Source organism: Adiantum capillus-veneris, chromosome 5 (assembly GCF_014529385.1).
Source record: "Adiantum capillus-veneris isolate H3 chromosome 5, ASM1452938v2, whole genome shotgun sequence".
NCBI lineage: Eukaryota > Viridiplantae > Streptophyta > Polypodiopsida > Polypodiales > Pteridaceae > Adiantum > Adiantum capillus-veneris.
In genome coordinates this window covers 158,002,780-158,020,531 of record NC_140935.1, presented here as the reverse complement: position 1 = coordinate 158,020,531, position 17,752 = coordinate 158,002,780, and the positions used below count along the sequence as shown (strand labels likewise).

At 46.2% G+C, this 17,752-nt stretch overlaps 1 protein-coding gene and 1 long non-coding RNA gene across 7 annotated transcripts in view; both read right to left on the bottom strand.

Moving 5' to 3' along the window:
• LOC147458389 (putative rhamnogalacturonate lyase B) overlaps positions 1-17,752 on the bottom strand; it is a 169,849-nt gene that overhangs the window by 67,119 nt on the left and 84,978 nt on the right. For all 6 annotated transcript variants that reach the window (XM_086513037.1, XM_086513038.1, XM_086513039.1 and 3 more), the window contains exons 10-12: positions 15,211-15,317; positions 14,739-14,829; positions 14,262-14,403 (exon numbers count right to left, since the gene is read on the bottom strand). In XM_086513037.1, the coding sequence (XP_086369163.1) occupies positions 14,262-14,403; positions 14,739-14,829; positions 15,211-15,317 (340 nt within the window). The remainder of the gene's footprint in view (positions 1-14,261; positions 14,404-14,738; positions 14,830-15,210; positions 15,318-17,752) is intronic.
• Positions 12,620-14,255, bottom strand: LOC147458390 (uncharacterized). Its single transcript, XR_015188218.1, has 2 exons — positions 13,145-14,255; positions 12,620-12,966 (listed from the first exon to the last, which is right to left on the bottom strand). It is a non-coding gene; the product is annotated as an uncharacterized LOC147458390 (long non-coding RNA).

Genomic DNA, 17,752 nt, shown 5'->3' with positions numbered 1-17,752 from the left:
CTCCCGAACCGTGCCTGCCGAGCTGCACGTACTCCCTCTCTCTCTGCCCATCTACTCAACTGCTGCTCAAGAATAGATGCATACACCAGTGCCAATGTGTGTCCAATCATGATAGTGCAATAATTCGCAGGCTCCATAGGGTCTCCTTATTTGAAGATAGATACAATCGTAGATAGGCTCCAAGTATCATAAAAGCCCTCACACATGGCACGGTTAAACATGACTGCTAGAAGCTCTGCTAGTAGATCTTTGGCATGCATGAAATGTTCAGCCACTAGGCCATCATGATCATATGCTCTCCCAGTCCTCATCCTGTCAATGGCCTTCTTCACCATCTCAGCGGTGAAAAAAGCACATGTGTGTGGGCATGGATCGCAAAGGGGGGGCTTTCCAAAAACTGGGTACAAGGATGATGCGTACTGACCCCAAGTCTCTATAGAGGTAATGGCATGGGGGGAGACAGCTCCTGAAAGCGCCGCCATGCCTCACGCAGGCAAGTCCTGACTCAAGAATAGCTGGTAAAGATCCTGCTCTAGTCGAGCCAAAAATGCCCTCTTCTTCCGCCGCACTAGGCGTCGGAAGTCAATCTGTGATGACTGCCTGTGAGTCATGTCCCCCAAAAGCACTTCCCTCTGAAGTATAGCTCTAGTCTGTCTGGCTGATCATACCAACTGTTCTGAGGCATGCTTCCAGAACGGCGTCTATGCTCAAGCTGGGTGTGTGGGTATGCCTCTACTGCTGCATCATGTAATGTCTGTGTCAGTATAGTAGTAAGCTCCGCCAGAGGTTGCCCTGGCTCCTCAATGCATAGGGGTTTGTAGATCCCGTCGATATATACAGAATCCGTCTCCCGTGTGAAGGTGTAGCGAGTAGGAGCTGCTACCCATGGACTGTGTGTTACACTGAACTGGAAAGAGATGGTCAACGACACAATAGCATGATCCACTGCCACCCAAACAATTATGAGCCCAACTATGAGATCCTGGATACTAAAGATGAGGCTTGGTTGTGCCATGACATAATCCAAAGTGATGGCTCCGAGTCTATGTAGAAAGCATGTGAAACCTCCCGCATCGAGAAATCTCTGTAGGCCATTCAAGATGGCCAATCCATATGCAGTCCCCATGTCTATCAAGTGTCATCCATACTCAATATGTTCCCCATCCTGTGATAGTCTGGATAGGCCCGTCTCTGCAACATCCAGCTCTCTCAGCATCTCCTCTGAAGTATCATAAAATACTGTCTGATGATGGGCAGTCCTAGCATTGAAGTCCCCTAGAATGATAATGTCACCATCTCTAGAGAATTCCCATATGTCATCATCCAAAATAGAGGGGGGCTGTCCTCTGGGTGGTGCATATACTGACGTACTCGGGGGAAATTAGCAGATAGCAATGTAAAGATATCTGTCAGTCTCTGCTTTCAATCTCACCCACATGTACCTAGCTTGCTCATCCCTGCGAGCTATATGTATCAATGGCTGCAACTCCTCCTTGAATAATACTACCACTCCTCTTGAGCCCCGCCCTCTGTGCTCTGATCGTGTCTCCTGTCTACATACTGTCTCCCATCTGTACCCACTAATGTGAGGCATAGACTGCCCAGCGGCCTGCTGTGTCGCAGAGTAGAAGATGATGTCTCTCTCACTAAGACTCTCCTCAAAAGCACCCACACCAAGACGCATAGATCCATTACAATTCCAAGTAGCAACTTTGAGTGTGCCCCATAGATCTCACACCATCATGTGGAGCGTGGCTCCAATATCACCACTCTTCCATCTCGGTAAAAAGCGCTCTTATCTGTTTCCCTTGCCGCTCTAATCTCTGGCAGTACCTCTTGCATATGGGCGACCTGTGAGAGGGTAAGGCCATCCCCAAGAAAGATGCCCGTCTTCTTAAGAGTTGGTCTCTTCTTCAAAAAATCCTTCTTCGCTTCCATGGAGGGAAAACGAAGGATAAGTGCCCTTTCTTTTGAGGTTTCCCCCTTGCTCCCACTTTTCTTGTTGCCCACTCTCCAAGCTCTTGAGTGTCGGCTCATGAACTCCCATCAAAGCCATGAGTTCTTTGATTGTGTTGAGTTCTTCTATTATCGAAGGTTGCAATTCTCTCTCTTCAAGCATATTTCGTGATCGTGCATCTGCAAGCCCCTTCTTGAGTGACGCAATCTCTTCATCTTGAGCCGTCACACGATCTTCCATTGCAATGATTTTGCTTTCTTGGGCCAAAACGCAATCTTCGAGCAGTTTTATTGTATCTAATAGGTGGCGGTTGATCTTGTTAACGGTCTCGACCATTTCTGCTTTGCACTTTTGGACTACATCTTCCAAGGGGTCGGCCTTATCGTTCTGCTTCCTCATGGCTGGTTGTTACTAAGAAACGATACAGAATTTTGCAGCGGAAGGAAACCTACAAGCATCTGGGCTTCCACATTATGTATACATGTTCCCACATTAAACATACATGGCGTTAACGTCTCCGATTTCTGCAAAATACAACCAAGCCCTTCTTTTATTCAATTTCTGCAATTTCTACCAGTTCTGCAATTTTTTGAATTCTGTTGTTTCTGAACTCTGCTATTTCCTGCTATTTTCTTGAAACTGCAGTATTTGAAAATATTTGAAAAATCTGCTCTTTTATGCTCTACAAAAATTATGCGCAGAAAATGACTGCCTGATGTTTGCCGGGGGGGGGGGGGGGGGGGGAGGGGGGATTGCAGGTCAGCGTGAGGCAACGGGGGGGGGAGAGAGAGAGAGAGAGAGAGAGAGAGAGAGAGAGAGAGAGAGAGAGAGAGAGAGAGAGAGAGAGATGAAATGAAATGAAATGTTATATTAACGTCTTCAAAAGGCCAGAATGACCTATGAGACCAAACTGATACAGAAGTGGTGAATCTGTTACAATGTCTGGATACCGTAGTACTAAAGTACTAAGTGTGAAAGTGTGAAAATAAACGTGAAAAACTAAATACAAATTATTAAATAAACTTCTTAGGAGCATTCTGGGTGTCTGGCTATAATGCTTCTAATCCTTTGTTGTAGTCTCCTCCGGTGAAGTGTGCTTCTGCATCTCGGTCGTGGTCGTCTCGATTTCCTAAGCTCAATCGCCCTGTCAATGAGGGTGCCTTTGGTATGAATGTGGGTACTCCTTTGTGCTGGCTGCTGGCCTCCTGCTTCTCCTTCCACTCCTGCTTCTCTCGATCCAAAGAAATCTGTGATCTTCCTCTGAGGCTGTAGTGCTCTTTGTCTTCTCATTAGATTATCCTTGTGTCGATGGAGTTCCAGTAGGTACAAGCCTAAGCATCTTTGATCTTGGTAGGCAATGGAAACGCCCACGTATCTCATAGTATACGGTGCAATGGCATATGTAGTGTAATTCTGTCTCCGGCTCCATTCCGCATAACTTGCAAATTCTGCTCTCAGGTGGGATTCCCCTAAATCTGCCAAATTCGATTTCCAGCTGATGTGAGGATGTACGAATATGACCAATAGCACATCTCAAACCATGAGACAGGTGGGTATCCATGTAGCTCGGGCGAATCACAAATCCATCTTCAAATAGCTGTAGGAAGTTTTCTTTGTAGTCGGCCATCTTCGTGCCCAATTCTTGTGTAGGGTCTACCCATGTCCTCTTAGTATCCAACTGTATAAGGTCCTGACGGATGATTTTATTAATCTCTGTTCGTGTAATTGCCAGTGATGGAGCCGCAAGAGAGTATTGGAAGGGGGGTAATCTTTCCATACTGAACCCGTGTCTCTGAAACCACGAGGACAGTTGCACATACCAGCATGATGTATCCCCTTTCATTGCTAATTGTCGAGAAGATTCGAGGGCCAATCTAGTATATCGGCAATTATTTGTATCCCACAAACCATGTATAAAGGACACTAATCTGGTAAGAGCTTCAATATCTATCGGAGGGGCAGCTAGTTCCGCTCGGGTAATCGTGTGTGGTACGAAGGCCTTGGCTCAAATCAGTCGGGAAATCATAGATACCAAAGGTCTCTCCATTGACTTCCAATTATCCTGATCCACAGATGGTCCCCAAATCTGGACCCCATAAAGCATAGCCGAAGCCACCACAGTATCAAAGAGCCAAAGTTTTGTTCGTGGTTCCTGAAACTGCACTTGTGAACACATCCTCTCCAACCCTCCCAAGGCCGCAGAAGCTCTGGAGAATCTAGCATCCGCTGCTTTCTTAAGAGTAAACTTCGGTTCTGCAAATACCACACCCAGGTATGTGTATGCATCTGTGTATCCTGGCCATATGCAAATGTAGGTGCCGATCTCCTAACCCACTGCGGTGTGGTGTTAAACACCTAGCTTTGGTTTTACCCAAGTTTACGGACGGTCCATTGTCCTCCACGAATTTATGTAATGCATCTAGCTGCCTCTGCATTCCATCTGGTGATTTTGCTATCAATACAATATCATCTGCATACAACAACAAAGGGATCCATGACCTTGCAAGTTGAGTACCTCTATCACCTTCTCTATCAATGTAATCTGATACCTCATCTATGTACATACCAAATAAAGTAGGGGACAGTGGGCATCCCTGCTTTACTCCAACGGTGGAATGAACAATGTTGGAATCCCCTTCTGGACTACGTACATAACCAGTTACTGACCCGTATAAGGCCATGATCCCCCAAATAATCTCTTTGGGGACCCCTAACTCTTGCATCCTGCACATCAATCTGGCCCTTGGTACTGTATCAAAAGCTTTCCGAAAATCCACAAAGCAACAATACATCCTTCTCCCACTTGCTCTTCCTTCCTCAATAATGGCTCTAAGCGTAAGAATATGATCTAGAGTGGAATAACCCCTCCTGAATCCAACTTGTCCTGTTGCCCTTATGCCCTCATTCTCTGCCCATCTACTCAATTTTTGTTCCAGAATGGATGCGTACAGTCGGGTCAATGTGTGGCCCACCATAATGGTACGGTAGTTCCCGGGTATCATAGGATCCCCTAACTGGAAAATAGGTACGATAGTAGATAATTTCCAAGATTCAGGTAATCCTTCACACATGACCCGATTAAACAGACGAGCAAGGACTTCTGAAAGTGAAAGTAGATCCCTTGCATGGATCAAATGTTCTGCTACTAAACCCTCATGATCATATGCTCTTCTTGTCTTCATCTTATCAATGGCTTTTTCCACCATTTCCGTAGTAAAGAAAGTACTAGATGCAGGGCATGGCTCTAGCGGATCTAGTAATGGAGGCTGTCCAGATACCGTATATAATGATGTTACATATTGACCCCAAATCTCAGGAGAAGTAATTGTCGGAGGCAATGAGTGCTCGTGAAATAAACGCCAGGCCTCATGTGAGTCCTGACTCAAGAAGAGCTGATATAAATCCTTCTCCAGTTTGGCTAAAAATGCCCTTTTCTTGCGACGTATTATACGCCGAAGAGCAATCCGAGACTGCTTATATGTGATGATCCCAAGTGCAAGCTCTTTCTGGACCTGGGTTCTCGTCTCTCTGCATTCCTCGTCATACCAACTGTTTTGAGGCATGTTCCCAGATCCTCTCTTCTGATCAGGTTGAGTATGTGGGTATGCCTCTTGTGCTGCTCCATGTAGTATCTCTGTTAATTGAGAAGTAATCTCCTCTACAGTATATACTGGCTCGGCTGCCCACATCCTATCATAGATCTTTTCCACATAGATTGAATCAGTCTCTGGCGTGAAAGTATATCTTGTGTGTGTCTTCTTCCTTTGTACTTGAGAGGCATTGTATTGGAAGGAGATTGACAAGGTCAAGAGAGCATGATCCACTGCAATCCCAACCGGTCTGGGTCCCACCTTAAAGTCCTCGATACTAGAAATAAAGCTTGGTGAAGTCATGACATAATCCACTGTACTGGCCCCATGCTTGTGCGGGAAGCATGTGAATCCCCTAGATAAAGGGAAGTTCTCTAGACCATTAAGTATGGCCAAACCATGTATAGTTGCCATCTCCATGAGATTTCTCCCATATTCAGTGTGTTCTTTATCTTGTGAGGTTCTAGTAAGCCCCCTCTGTGATAAATCCACTTCTCTGAGCATTTGCTCATAAGTATCATAGAATATTGCTTGAGAGTTGGCCGTTCTGGCATTAAAGTCTCCTAAGAGAACGATGTCTCCATCTCTAGAGAACTCCCATATGTCATTATTCAATATGGAGAAAGGGGACTGTCCTTTAGGTGAGGAGTAGACTGATGTACTTGGGGGGAAGTAGCATATAGTGATATATAGAAATCTACCTGTCTCGGCTCTCATTCTCACCCACATATACCTTGCTTGCTCATCTTTCCTGATAATCTGTAGTAGTGGTTTCAGCTCCTCTTTAAATAAGACTGCTACTCCTCTTGAACCCCGGCTACCCCGTAGAGATCTCTTGTCTAGTTGACCAGTTGTTTCCCATAAATAACCCATCACATGTGGCATGAGCTGTCCCAGTATCTGGTGTGTCTCTGAGTAGAAAACTATGTCTCTGTCCCTAAAGCTGTCTTCAAAGGCACCTACATCTAGCCTATATGATCCGTTACGGTTCCACGCCGCTATTCGGAGCGTCGTCCCATAGGTCTCGCACCGTCATGATGAGCGCTTTTCCAGAACCACTACTTTCCCTCCTCTATAAAAGGCGATTTTCCCCTTTTCTCTTGCTGCCCTGATCTTTGGCATCAACTCTTGCATGTGTGCCACTTGTGCCAATGTAAGGTCATCTCCCAGGAAAATACCGGTTTTCTTAAGAGTTGGCCTTTTCTTTAGAAATTCTTTCCTTATTTCTATATTCGGGAAGCGGAGAATAAGTGCCCTATCCTTTACGTTTCCCTTCTCATCGATTCCTTTCTTGCCCACTCTCCATGCACTTGTGTGAGTAAGCTCTGTGATGCCCATGCGTTGTAGCAATTCCTTCACTTCTTCATCTACATTCTCTTTGTCTTTTGACTCCTGTGACCCGCACATGCAAAGCCCGATTCTTCCTTTTCTGCTCTTCCTCATTGGTCATATTAATAATGGTGGAGGTAGGTGTGGTCTCGGGCATGTGGGCCTTCCCTTTCTTCGCATCCTTAATCCATTTCTCTCCTTCATCAACCTTTTCTTGTGTCTTAAAAAGATGTTCCGCCCATGAAAATGCCGTTTTCGATTTCTGTTCATCTCCTTCCCGTAGAGCTTTCATCTGATCCTTCATGTCCTCGAGCTCCTTCAACACCGAAGGTTGGTCGTCTCCCTTCTCATTAGTTGCAGATTTGCACGCCGCCAGTTCTCCTTTTAGCTCCTCGATTATTGCATCTTTTTCCCCCATGTGCTTTTTCATATTTGTTCTCCATACTTCAAAACTTGCTACTACCTCATCGAGTTTCTTTTGCATAACGCATTCTGTTACATTTACTTCGGCCTTGATTAGGTTTCGTAATTCCATTTTCAAGATCTGAATTTCCTCATTCTGTATCCCCCGGATCTCTTTCCTTAGTTCTCTCAACATGTCTCCATACATGGAGTTCCTATAGCTCTCAGCGCTCGCGTGCATTTCCTTCTTAATGCCATCCCTCATATAGTTTAGCTCTCATTTGAGCATCACTTGGACCTTCTCCATCATTAGCTCATCATGTGTCCTGGAGGTTTTCCCAACTCGTAAGGATCCTGGGGATAGTACAGTATCTCTGTTTCTCCGTTTAAATTTAGCTGTTGTTTTTTTTGGGGTGGTGTAGCTATCTACACCCAGCCCTTCCCCTTCAATAGGCGGATCCATCGAACCCGAGCCATAAATGTGGCGACCCCTGCTACCTGTGTGAATGTTGTTGCTGCCTACGCGTATGCTGATGCCGCTCGTGCTCTCTTGCCGACGTCTACGCGTATGATGTCTCCGTCGGTATTGTTTTCGCCTGCATTACTGACCACCAGCTGCTGTTGTCCAGCTTTTATGCAGGGGGCAGCGAAGCTTCGCGAAGGGGTGCAACAGCAGGGAGCAGGGGGTTGCTGCGTGCAGGGGCGGGGCTACAGGGGGCAACGCGCAGGGGCGAAGGTGACGCGAGTTTGAGCAGGCAGGGGCGGGGCTGTTTGGCGAGCAAGACAGAGCGCGAGCAAGGGGGGGGGGGGGCTGCAGCGCGCAAGGGGCGGGCCTGCAAGGGGCTAGCACGCAGGGAACCTCAGCGTAGCATGTCAGCGCGTAGCAGGACTCAGCTCAGCGTAGCATGAGCTCAAGCCCAGCGTAGGAGAGAGAGAGAGAGAGAGAGAGAGAGAGAGAGAGAGAGAGAGAGAGAGAGAGAGAGAGAGAGAGAGAGAGAGAGAGAGAGAGAGAGATGATATTTTATATTAAACGTCTTCAAAAGGCTAAAACGACCTATGAGACCGAACTGATACAATTTTGGTGGATCTAATACAATGTCTGGGTACAAAATAAAATAAAAGATAAAAAGAACATCAGTGTCAGAGAGCAACATCAATGTCCTCCATAGTGAGCACACTGGTGCCGAGAGAGAGAGAGAGAGAGAGAGAGAGAGAGAGAGAGAGAGAGAGAGAGAGAGAGAGAGAGAGAGAGAGAGAGAGAAATGAAATGAAAATGAAATGTTATATTAACGTCTTCAAAAGGCCATAGTGACCTATGAGACCAGAAAGTTACAAAGTGGTGGATCTCATACAAAGTCAGAGTAACAAAATAACCTAACAACAGTACAAAACAAAGATATATATTATGGGATTCTAGATTGGTCGATGCGAGCTAAGACGAAAACTATGTCCCTGCCAACTGAGCACCTTTATCCCCATCGCTGTCAATGTAGTCAGAAACCTCATCCATACATACCGGAAAGAGTAGGAGAGAGCGGGCAGCCCTGCTTCACCCCAATAGTGGAGTGAACCGGTGTAGAAAGTCCCTCCGGGTTGCGTACATGCCCTACTACTGATCTGTACAATGCCATGATCCCCCAAATGAGTTCTGTGGGTACTCCCATTTCCTGTAGTCTGCGCATCAATCTAGCTCTGGGTACTGTGTCGAAAGCTTTGCGGAAGTCCACAAAGCTACAATAGATCCGTCTCCCATGAGATCTGCCTTCTTCGATGATGGCCCTGAGTGTTAGGATATGGTCAAGAGTAGAGAAGCCTCTCCTGAATCCTGCCTGCCCAGTTGCACGTATCCCTTCCCTCTCTGCCCATCTACTCAGTTGTTGCTCCAGAATGGATGCATACAACCGTGCCAGTGTGTGCCCAATCATAATAGTGCGATAATTCCCAGGCTCCATGGGGTCTCCTGATTTGAAGATAGGTACGATTGTAGATAGGCTCCAAGAGTTTGGTAGGCCCTCACACATGGCCCGGTTAAACATCACTGCTAGAAGCTCTGCTAGTAGGTCTTTGGCATGCATGAAATGCTCAGCGACTAGGCCATCATGATCATATGCTCTCCCAGTCTTCATCCTGTCAATAGCCTTCTTCACCATCTCAGCGGTGAAAAAGACACATGCGTGTGGGCATGGATCGGGGGGGTTGGGAAGGGCCGGCTGTCCAGGTACTGTGTACAAAGATGATGCGTATTGCCCCCAGGTCTCTGTGGAGGAAATAGCAAGGGGGGGGGGGGGGGGGGGGGGGGGGGGGGGGGACTGCTCATGAAAGAGCCGCCACGCCTCACGCGAGTCCTGACTCAAGAATAGCTGATATAGATCCTGCTCGAGTCGAGCCAAAAAAGCCCTCTTCTTCCGCCGCACCATGCGTCGGAAGTCAATCTGTGAGTGACGTCCCCCAACAACACTTCCCTCTGAAGTCTGGCTCTAGTCTGGCGGCACTCCTCATCGTACCAGCTGTTCTGAGGCATGCTCCCTGATCGGCGGCTATGCTCAGGCTGGGTGTGTGGGTATGCTTCTGCTACTGCCCCATGTGATGTCTATGTCAGTATAGTAGTTAGCTCTTCCAAAGGTCACCCCGGGTCCTCAGTCCATAGGCGTCTGTAGATTCCGTCCATGTATACAGAATCAGTCTCTCGTGTGAATGTGTAGCGAGTAGGGGCTGCTGCTCATGGCCTGTGTGCTACACTGAACTGGAAGGAGATGGTCATCGACACCAGAGCATGATCCACTGCCACCCCGATCGGTCTGGGCTCAACTGTGAGATCCTGGATACTAGAGATGAGATTCGGCTGTGCCATGACATAGTCTACTGTGCTAGCTCCATGTCTGTGTGGGAAGCATGTAAAACCTCCCGAAGCAGGAAATCTCTGTAGGCCGTCCAAGATGGCCAATCCATGTGCAGTGCCCATGTCTATCAGGAGTCGCCCATACTCAGTACATTCCACATCGTGTGATAGTCTGGAAAGGCCCGTCTCTACAACATCTAGCTCTCTTAGCATCTCCTCTGAAGTATCATAAAACACTACCTGGTGATGGGCAGTCCTGGCATTGAAGTCCCCTAGGATGATAATGTCACCGTCCCTAGAGAACTCCCATATGTCATCATCCAAAATCGAGAAAGGGGACTGTCCTCTGGGTGATGCATAAACTGATGTACTCGGGGGAAAGTAGCAAATAGCTAGATAGAGGTATCTCCCTGTCTCTGCTTTCACTCTCACCCACATGTACCTAGCCTGCTCGTCCCTGCGGGCTATATGTATCAGTGGCTGCAGATCCTCTCTAAATAACACTGCCACTCCCCCCGAGCACCGCCCTCTGTGCTCTGAGCGTGTCTCCTGTCTGTAGGCTGTCTCCCACCTGTATCCAATGATGTGAGGCATGGATTGCCTTGGGGCCTCGTGTGTCTCATAGTAAAAGATGATGTCTCTTCCAGTAAAGCTATCCTCAAAGGCACCCACATCACGACGCATAGATCCATTGCAGTTCCAGGCAGCTACTTTGAGTGTGGTCCCATAAGTCTCGCACCGTCATGTGGAGCTCGTTCTAGTATTACCACTTTTCCGTCTCGGTAAAAAGCGATCTTGCCTTTTTCCCTTGCCGCTCTAATCTCCGGCATTACTTCCTGCATATGAGCGATCTGCGAGAGGGTGAGATCATCCCCGAGAAAGATGCCAGTCTCTTTAAGAGTTGGTCTTTTCTTCAAGAATGACTTCTTTGCTTCCATGGAGGGAAAACGGAGGATGAGTGCTCTTTCTTTTGAGGTTTCTCCACTGCTTCCATTTTTCTTTATGTTGCCCACTCTCCATGCCCTTGTGTGCGTCGGCTCATGAATCCCCATCAAGGTTGTAAGTTCTTTTACTTCTTCGTCCACATTGCCTTTGTCTTTAAGACCGCAAATTCTCACATGTAAAGCGCACCCTTCTCCTCTGCTCCTCCTCTAGTGTCTGATTAATGATGTTGTTGGGTGTGGGCATGGGCGTTATCTCCTTGCCTTTTCCTTTCTTGGCCACCTTGATCCATTTCTCGGCTTCGTCCGCCTTCTGTTGAGTTTTGGTAAGAACATCCATCCAAGAGGTCGTCATTTCTTTATGCTGCTCTTCTCCTTCTTTGATGGCCCGTACTTGCTCCTTGATCGTGTTGATTTCTTCGATTACTGAGGGTTGCAGTTCGCCCTCTTCCAGTGTGTTTCTTGATCGTGCTTCGGCAAGCTCTTTCTTGAGTGACGTGATCTCTTCCTCTTGGGTCGTCACTCGGTCTTCCAACATGCTTATCTTGCTCTCTTGGATCAGCACGCGTCCTTCAAGTATGTTTATTGTGCCCCAGAGGTTGCGGTTCATCTTGGTCATGGTCTCCGTCATCTCCTCTTTGCATTTTTGAATGGCATCCTCTAGGGGGTCGGCTTTATCGTTCATCTTTCTCATGTTTGATCGCCGTCCGCAAGGGAGTTAGGTGTACGTGTGCACCCACCTTAGCAGCGGACGCGGCGGCTGGGAGTCACTGGATGTACGTGTACACCCACACTGGCGGCGATCGCGACGAGTGGTGGAGCGCGAGGCGGTGTGGCCAGGTGCCCTCAATATGCTCAGTTTTGTGTGTGTGTGTGTGTGTCTCGAAAACAAAAGTGAAGAAGGGCGGGGGGGGGGGGGGGGGGGGGGGGGGGGGGGGGGGGGGGGGGGGGGGGGGGGGGGGGGGTTAAAGTATGTTAGAAATGAAATGAAATGTTATATTAAAGTCTTCAAAGGCCATAATGACCTATGAGACCCGATAGTTGCAAAGTGGTGGGAGCGGGGGCGGGGGCGTAAGAAAAAAAAAAAAAACCTCCTGCGCGTAGAAGAAGGGGGGGGCATCCTACGCGTTAACGGAAAGAATTTTACCTCCTACGCGTAGGAAACCTTGGGGGACATGCTACGCGTAGGAAACCTTGGGGGACATGTTACGCGTAGAGGAAGGGGTGGGGGGCGAGGGAGGGGGCAGCGCAGGAGCAGGGCGCGAACAAGCGGGGACGGGCGTGCGCGGGTTTGCAAAGGTGCAGCAGCGCGCGGGAGGTGCAGGGGGCAGCAGCGCAGGGGAAGCGCGGGAGCAGCAGGGCGGCAGGGGGGGTCGAGAGCGGCAGGGGGGCACGTGGGAGCAGCAGGGCGGCAGGGCGGCAGAGAGAGAGAGAGAGAGAGAGAGAGAGAGAGAGAGAGAGAGAGAGAGAGAGAGAGAGAGAGAGAGAGAGAGAGAAGACAATGCTTCAAAGTGCTCCGCTGGCAGAGAGAGAGAGAGAGAGAGAGAGAGAGAGAGAGAGATGAAATGAAATGAAATGTTATATTAACGTCTTCAAAAGGTCAAAATGACCTATGAGACCAAACTGTTACAAAATTGTGAATCTGATACCATGTCTGGGTACAAAAAGACTGGAACAAAAATACTACTACTACTAGAGTCCATCCTCATCTGCACTCTGGATGTCGAGAGAGTATGGCTCGTATCCTCTGCTGTAGTCTCCGTCGATGATGTGTAGGCCCTCTTCTCAATCGTGGCCGTTTGGATTTCTGTAGCTCCACCAGTGCTCGGTCAATGAGAGTGCCGGTAGAGGTCGAATGAGAGTGGGCCGAGCTCTGCAGTGATGGCTGCTCCTCTGGCTGTCCCATATCTAGTGAAAAGAAATCTGTAATCCGTCTCTGGGACTCTGTGTGTGTGTGTGTGTGTGTGTGTGTGTGTGTGTGTGTGTGTGTGTGTGTGTGTGTGTGTGTGTGTGTGTGTGTGTGTGTGTGTGTGTGTGTGTGTGTGTGAGAGAGAGAGAGAGAGAGAGAGAGAGAGAGTCCCCTCACTTTTTCCGCCCACTTAATGTGCTCGGCGGGATGTATTTTAAAACCTTCAAAAACCTGCAAAAGTGACTTGAAACCTTACAATTTAATCCGTTGCTTGCACACATACTTCCCAGGTGTCCTCGGATGCACTCACATACACAGATAGAATGCCGACATGCACTCTTTTGTCGGAAAACAACTGCTTTTCAGAAAAGCAACCAAAAAGCAACTTGTTCTTTCGGAAAGCAACCACATTTCCTCAAAGTTACTCAGAACCCATCTTTATTCAAGTGCTTGCCTCTTGCATGCAACTCTACCTCAATTTGGAATCTACTAAGACTATGGAATATTCCTTGCTCGGTGCTTGAGTCACCCACCTTGTGACGCACCGGAAATCAACATATTGAAAAACTAATCCACTGTCTAACTAGTATCCATGTTCTATGTAAACAAGATCTTCTCTGCTACCTTTGTTGAGTTGTAGCTTATCCTTGTTATCACCCCATGACTTGAGAAAAGAGATTAACTCCACAAAATGCATAAGGATTCAGGGAGCAAGCCGTAACCCTACATCATCACTCTGCAAATGAAAAGCATGCCCAATCCTATTACTGACAATCAACTTCTAGATACACCTCTACAATGGAGGTCAAAATTCCTGTAATCTACTACTAACTACGCAAGCATAACCTGACTAGAGTACCCTCTAGAAAGCATTGAACAACTTCAAAATAGGCTTTATCAAAACTCCAAACATATGATAGAAAGAGTGTCCATCATGCTGAGCATAGTCTGCTCCAACAGAAAGAGTAGATGCTATTTAAAATATTACAATCCTAAACAAATCCATTAAATGCCTAATATAGTCTCCCAAAGCCATGTCTCAATCTAGTTTTGATGATCTTTGCCAAACCTTGTAGTCCTTTGAGAAAAAAGCGATAGGCACCAACTCTCTCAAATCTAGCTTGTCTTTGCAAATCATACTCTCTGGCCTCCTGGAACCTTGAATGGTGCTTTTCATCAAACAAATAGCAACGCAAAATTGAAACACTCTTTTGATACTAAACAAGTTTGCCTATAACAAGCCCATGTTATTGCCTTCAGACTGCTGCACAATTCACAAGTGAGACTGTTTAACCTGGAGTAACTTTGATGATAGACTCCAGCTTATAGTCGCCAAGAACACCAGGCACCCATCCATAGAGACTGTATTCACCGGCTCGAACACTTTTGATGTTGAAAAATCCATCTTTATTTGCTTGTGTCCAGAACTGATAACCCTATGCACAAAAAGTGAAGTCAGATCTCTGTAGTCCAATCCTGCAAGTGCTCACTGCTTCCGAGTAAAGAAAGCAGCTCAATAAGCTTATTATGCTTGCTGAAAAACATGCCATAAACACAAGCCTTCACCGTGTGCACAATCTCGTATACTGCCTCTTCACTCTACCTCTGTAAATACTTTTCCCTTGGTTTCACTTGATGGGTGGTTTTTAAATTAATTGCCTTGCAACATTGTCATTCCTACTCAAACTTCCTCAAGAAAAGAAGTTGCCTATTAATCTAGAGATTAATGCACCTCAATTACCTCCTTGAAGATAGTGAAAATGTGTCTCACCTTGCTTTCAGTTTGCCATGACCCAAGTTCCCCTGCAATTGCTAGCCCCAAAAATGCGTGAGTGCCACACATCATTGTTGATGAAAAGAACCTGTTATTGAGTGATTTAGCCACACACAGTCAATTTTAGTTCAGCTAATCTTGATCGCACAAGAAGAGGCCAGAAGGTTTTAGAGCTATTCAGTTTTCTTCTGTGCATCAATTTGTAGTTACCCTTTATAAGAGAGTTATTTATCCAAGAGACAATCGTTACTTGCATATTTTTACTCACAGTGCTCAACACAGGTCAGAATTTAATTATGTTTTTCCGGGCTGAAAGTATTAATGCTATCTGACAGCGATTGTTGTGAAGTTGTCCAAAAATACAGAATGATGACTGGGCTATCAGATAGTATGCAGAAAACATGGCACATGATCCAGGTGCTGAATTTAAAGCAGTAAGAAGCTCATATATGCAGAGACAATGGTTTACCTATCTCTAACAAGCAATCTTCCTGAAACCGTGCCCCTTTCATGAGCTTTGGGATAGTCAGAAGAGCAGGGCCAGCTGTAAGGCCACGATTCCATTTCTAAAAGCATCTAAACACATTGGTCATAAAAGATAAGTAGAGAAACGTCAATGCTACAAACAAATACACATCATGCATATTCTAAGTAGAGTGACAACTAGCTTACACATGAAATTTTTCCAGATACGAGAGCAATTTCAAAACTGATAAAACAAAAGGTTTTCCATGTTTGAGATCTCCCACGCTAATTTTGCTACAATCAATTTCTTTAAAATACCTCAAATTTGTGATCTCTGACCATAAATTTTGCTAAACTCACTTACAAAAGCATATACATGATAAATTTTGTTTATTATTCATACTGCTCTCTGGTCTTCAAAATCAGCCCTTCAAGTAAGGCCCCTCTTGGTACCTCCTCTCAACCCCCAAACCTTATGACTTCTAAATAAAACTCTTCATCACACCATTACACCAACCTAGCAACAACCATAAGGAGCAGATTTGCTGCTCGTTTTTTCTAGATTGGTAGCATAATAGAAGCCTATCTAACTGCAGCTTTGTTGGTGAGTATAGCTTTGCTGCAGATGGAATAAACTTTTTAAGGCTTGTTCCTGCTCTTGAATGGTCATTCTAGTGAGCTTTCCTCTACTGTTGGATGGCATTGTTTTCGAGCAAGAAAGCTACTCTGTGGTTTCAGCCTGGACGTCCTGCATACTTGGATCGCCTATGGACACGAGTCGGACAAACCCCTTGACCATAGCCACCATTTGACAGACTCCATATTTGGACACATCGTCCAAGGATTTAGACAAGCAACTACATGAGTGTGCCTTACTCACCTCCTGAAGGTGACCTTGTACAAGCCTAACCTCACAACCAACTCTCCGTCACTATTGGTTCCCTCCACAAATGAGACCTTGGCCACCTTTTACAAGTTACCGGCGACACTAGCCAGGTTCAAGAATCAACAATGGACACCCAATCCTATGAAGTGTGGAAACTAGGATTTAAAGCTCTAATGGACTCCCAAGTGGCGAATCTTTCAGGTTGGCTCTTCCATTTGATCAAAGTACTCATCATAGGCACCACGCCTAGTATGAAGGTTGTGTTGATCAAAAACCGACCTATGCAGTTTGGATGTCAGAAGACTATGATAAACACCAACTTTATTTGTTGGTTATCTTCCCTTGATTTTTATTTAATTTTTTGGACTCCCCTTTTAAAAAAACAAATGCCCGGACACTGCATGGCTAGTGTGAAATGACCCTTGGCTGAGAGTTTCACCCGCAGGACTCAAGGCCAGGCAGCCACGAGATGGTTGGGGGCTGATCAGCACTAGAATCCGACTAGTAGAGCAGTGTCCAGGCTCAATTAAAGTCATTTAGGCCCCTCGGCCAGACTTTATAAGTTGGTGGGTACTAGGAATTAAACCAAAAGGAGCAGTTGGACACATGGCAGTAGAAGAGTAACCTGTAGGCAAACTCTCACAGCCAGAAGCCTCATCCCAAGAGGGGGCGCCCAAATATGAGGGTGGAGGTTGAATTTCATCTTTACGGTGGATTTTCAGGTTCTGCAACTTTAATGGAAAGCTTAGCGGAATGATTTGCTCTCGTGCATCCCTCTCTCCTCTTTGCACTGATGGCAATGAGTCGGGCTTCTTAGATGACCATGTACAGTTCCATGGGTTTTATGCGCATTTGTCAAGGCAAGAGAACAGGAACCCGACTAGCTAATCTCCCACAGGTGCTCACAGTTCCATCGTGAAAATTTGCAAAAATGGAGAGTTTTCTCGCATGAAAACTTGTTCTAATCACAGGGGAACTTCCCCATTGCATGCGGGAGCACCTGAGACATGCTTAGACACGTTTGCTCTGCTCAAAATGATCCAAAACAGAAAATTACCTGAAGTGGTGAATTCCAGTTACAGGTTTATTTGTGAAGCTATTTTGTGTGAAAAGTACAAAGAACATTTGTTGGTTTATTTTACAGGTGAAAACCAAAGTTTACCGCCCCACTAGTAAGGCTACAGGCCGGTTTGATGGTTCATTCTCAAATATTTTCTTCAATTGGGAAAACATCAAGTTCGCCTAATTTCTCTCTAAGGCGGCTGCATGAAACATTGAATGTACACTGACATCCAAGAAAAGAGCTAATCTATAGGCAACCAAACCTATCTTTCTTGTGATCATGAAAGGACCACAAAACCCAAAACCTTGCGGAAAGCTTATGATGTTTCATGTTCGCATAGTTTTCGAGTCTTTGGGCAGCTTCAAACATAAATCAAGAGTCTTTGGAGATCTCTTTTAATTAGCAAAAGTAGTAACTCTATCACGAGCTATCCTTACACTATCCTTGGCCAAATTCAACATTTCTTGCATGTCATAAAAGAAATTGCGATCTTGATGATCTTCAACTTCGTAAGCCAACAACAGGGGATTTAAGCTCAACTCCATACATTACCATGAATGAGCTAACTCTAGTAGTAACAAGCATTCTACTACTATA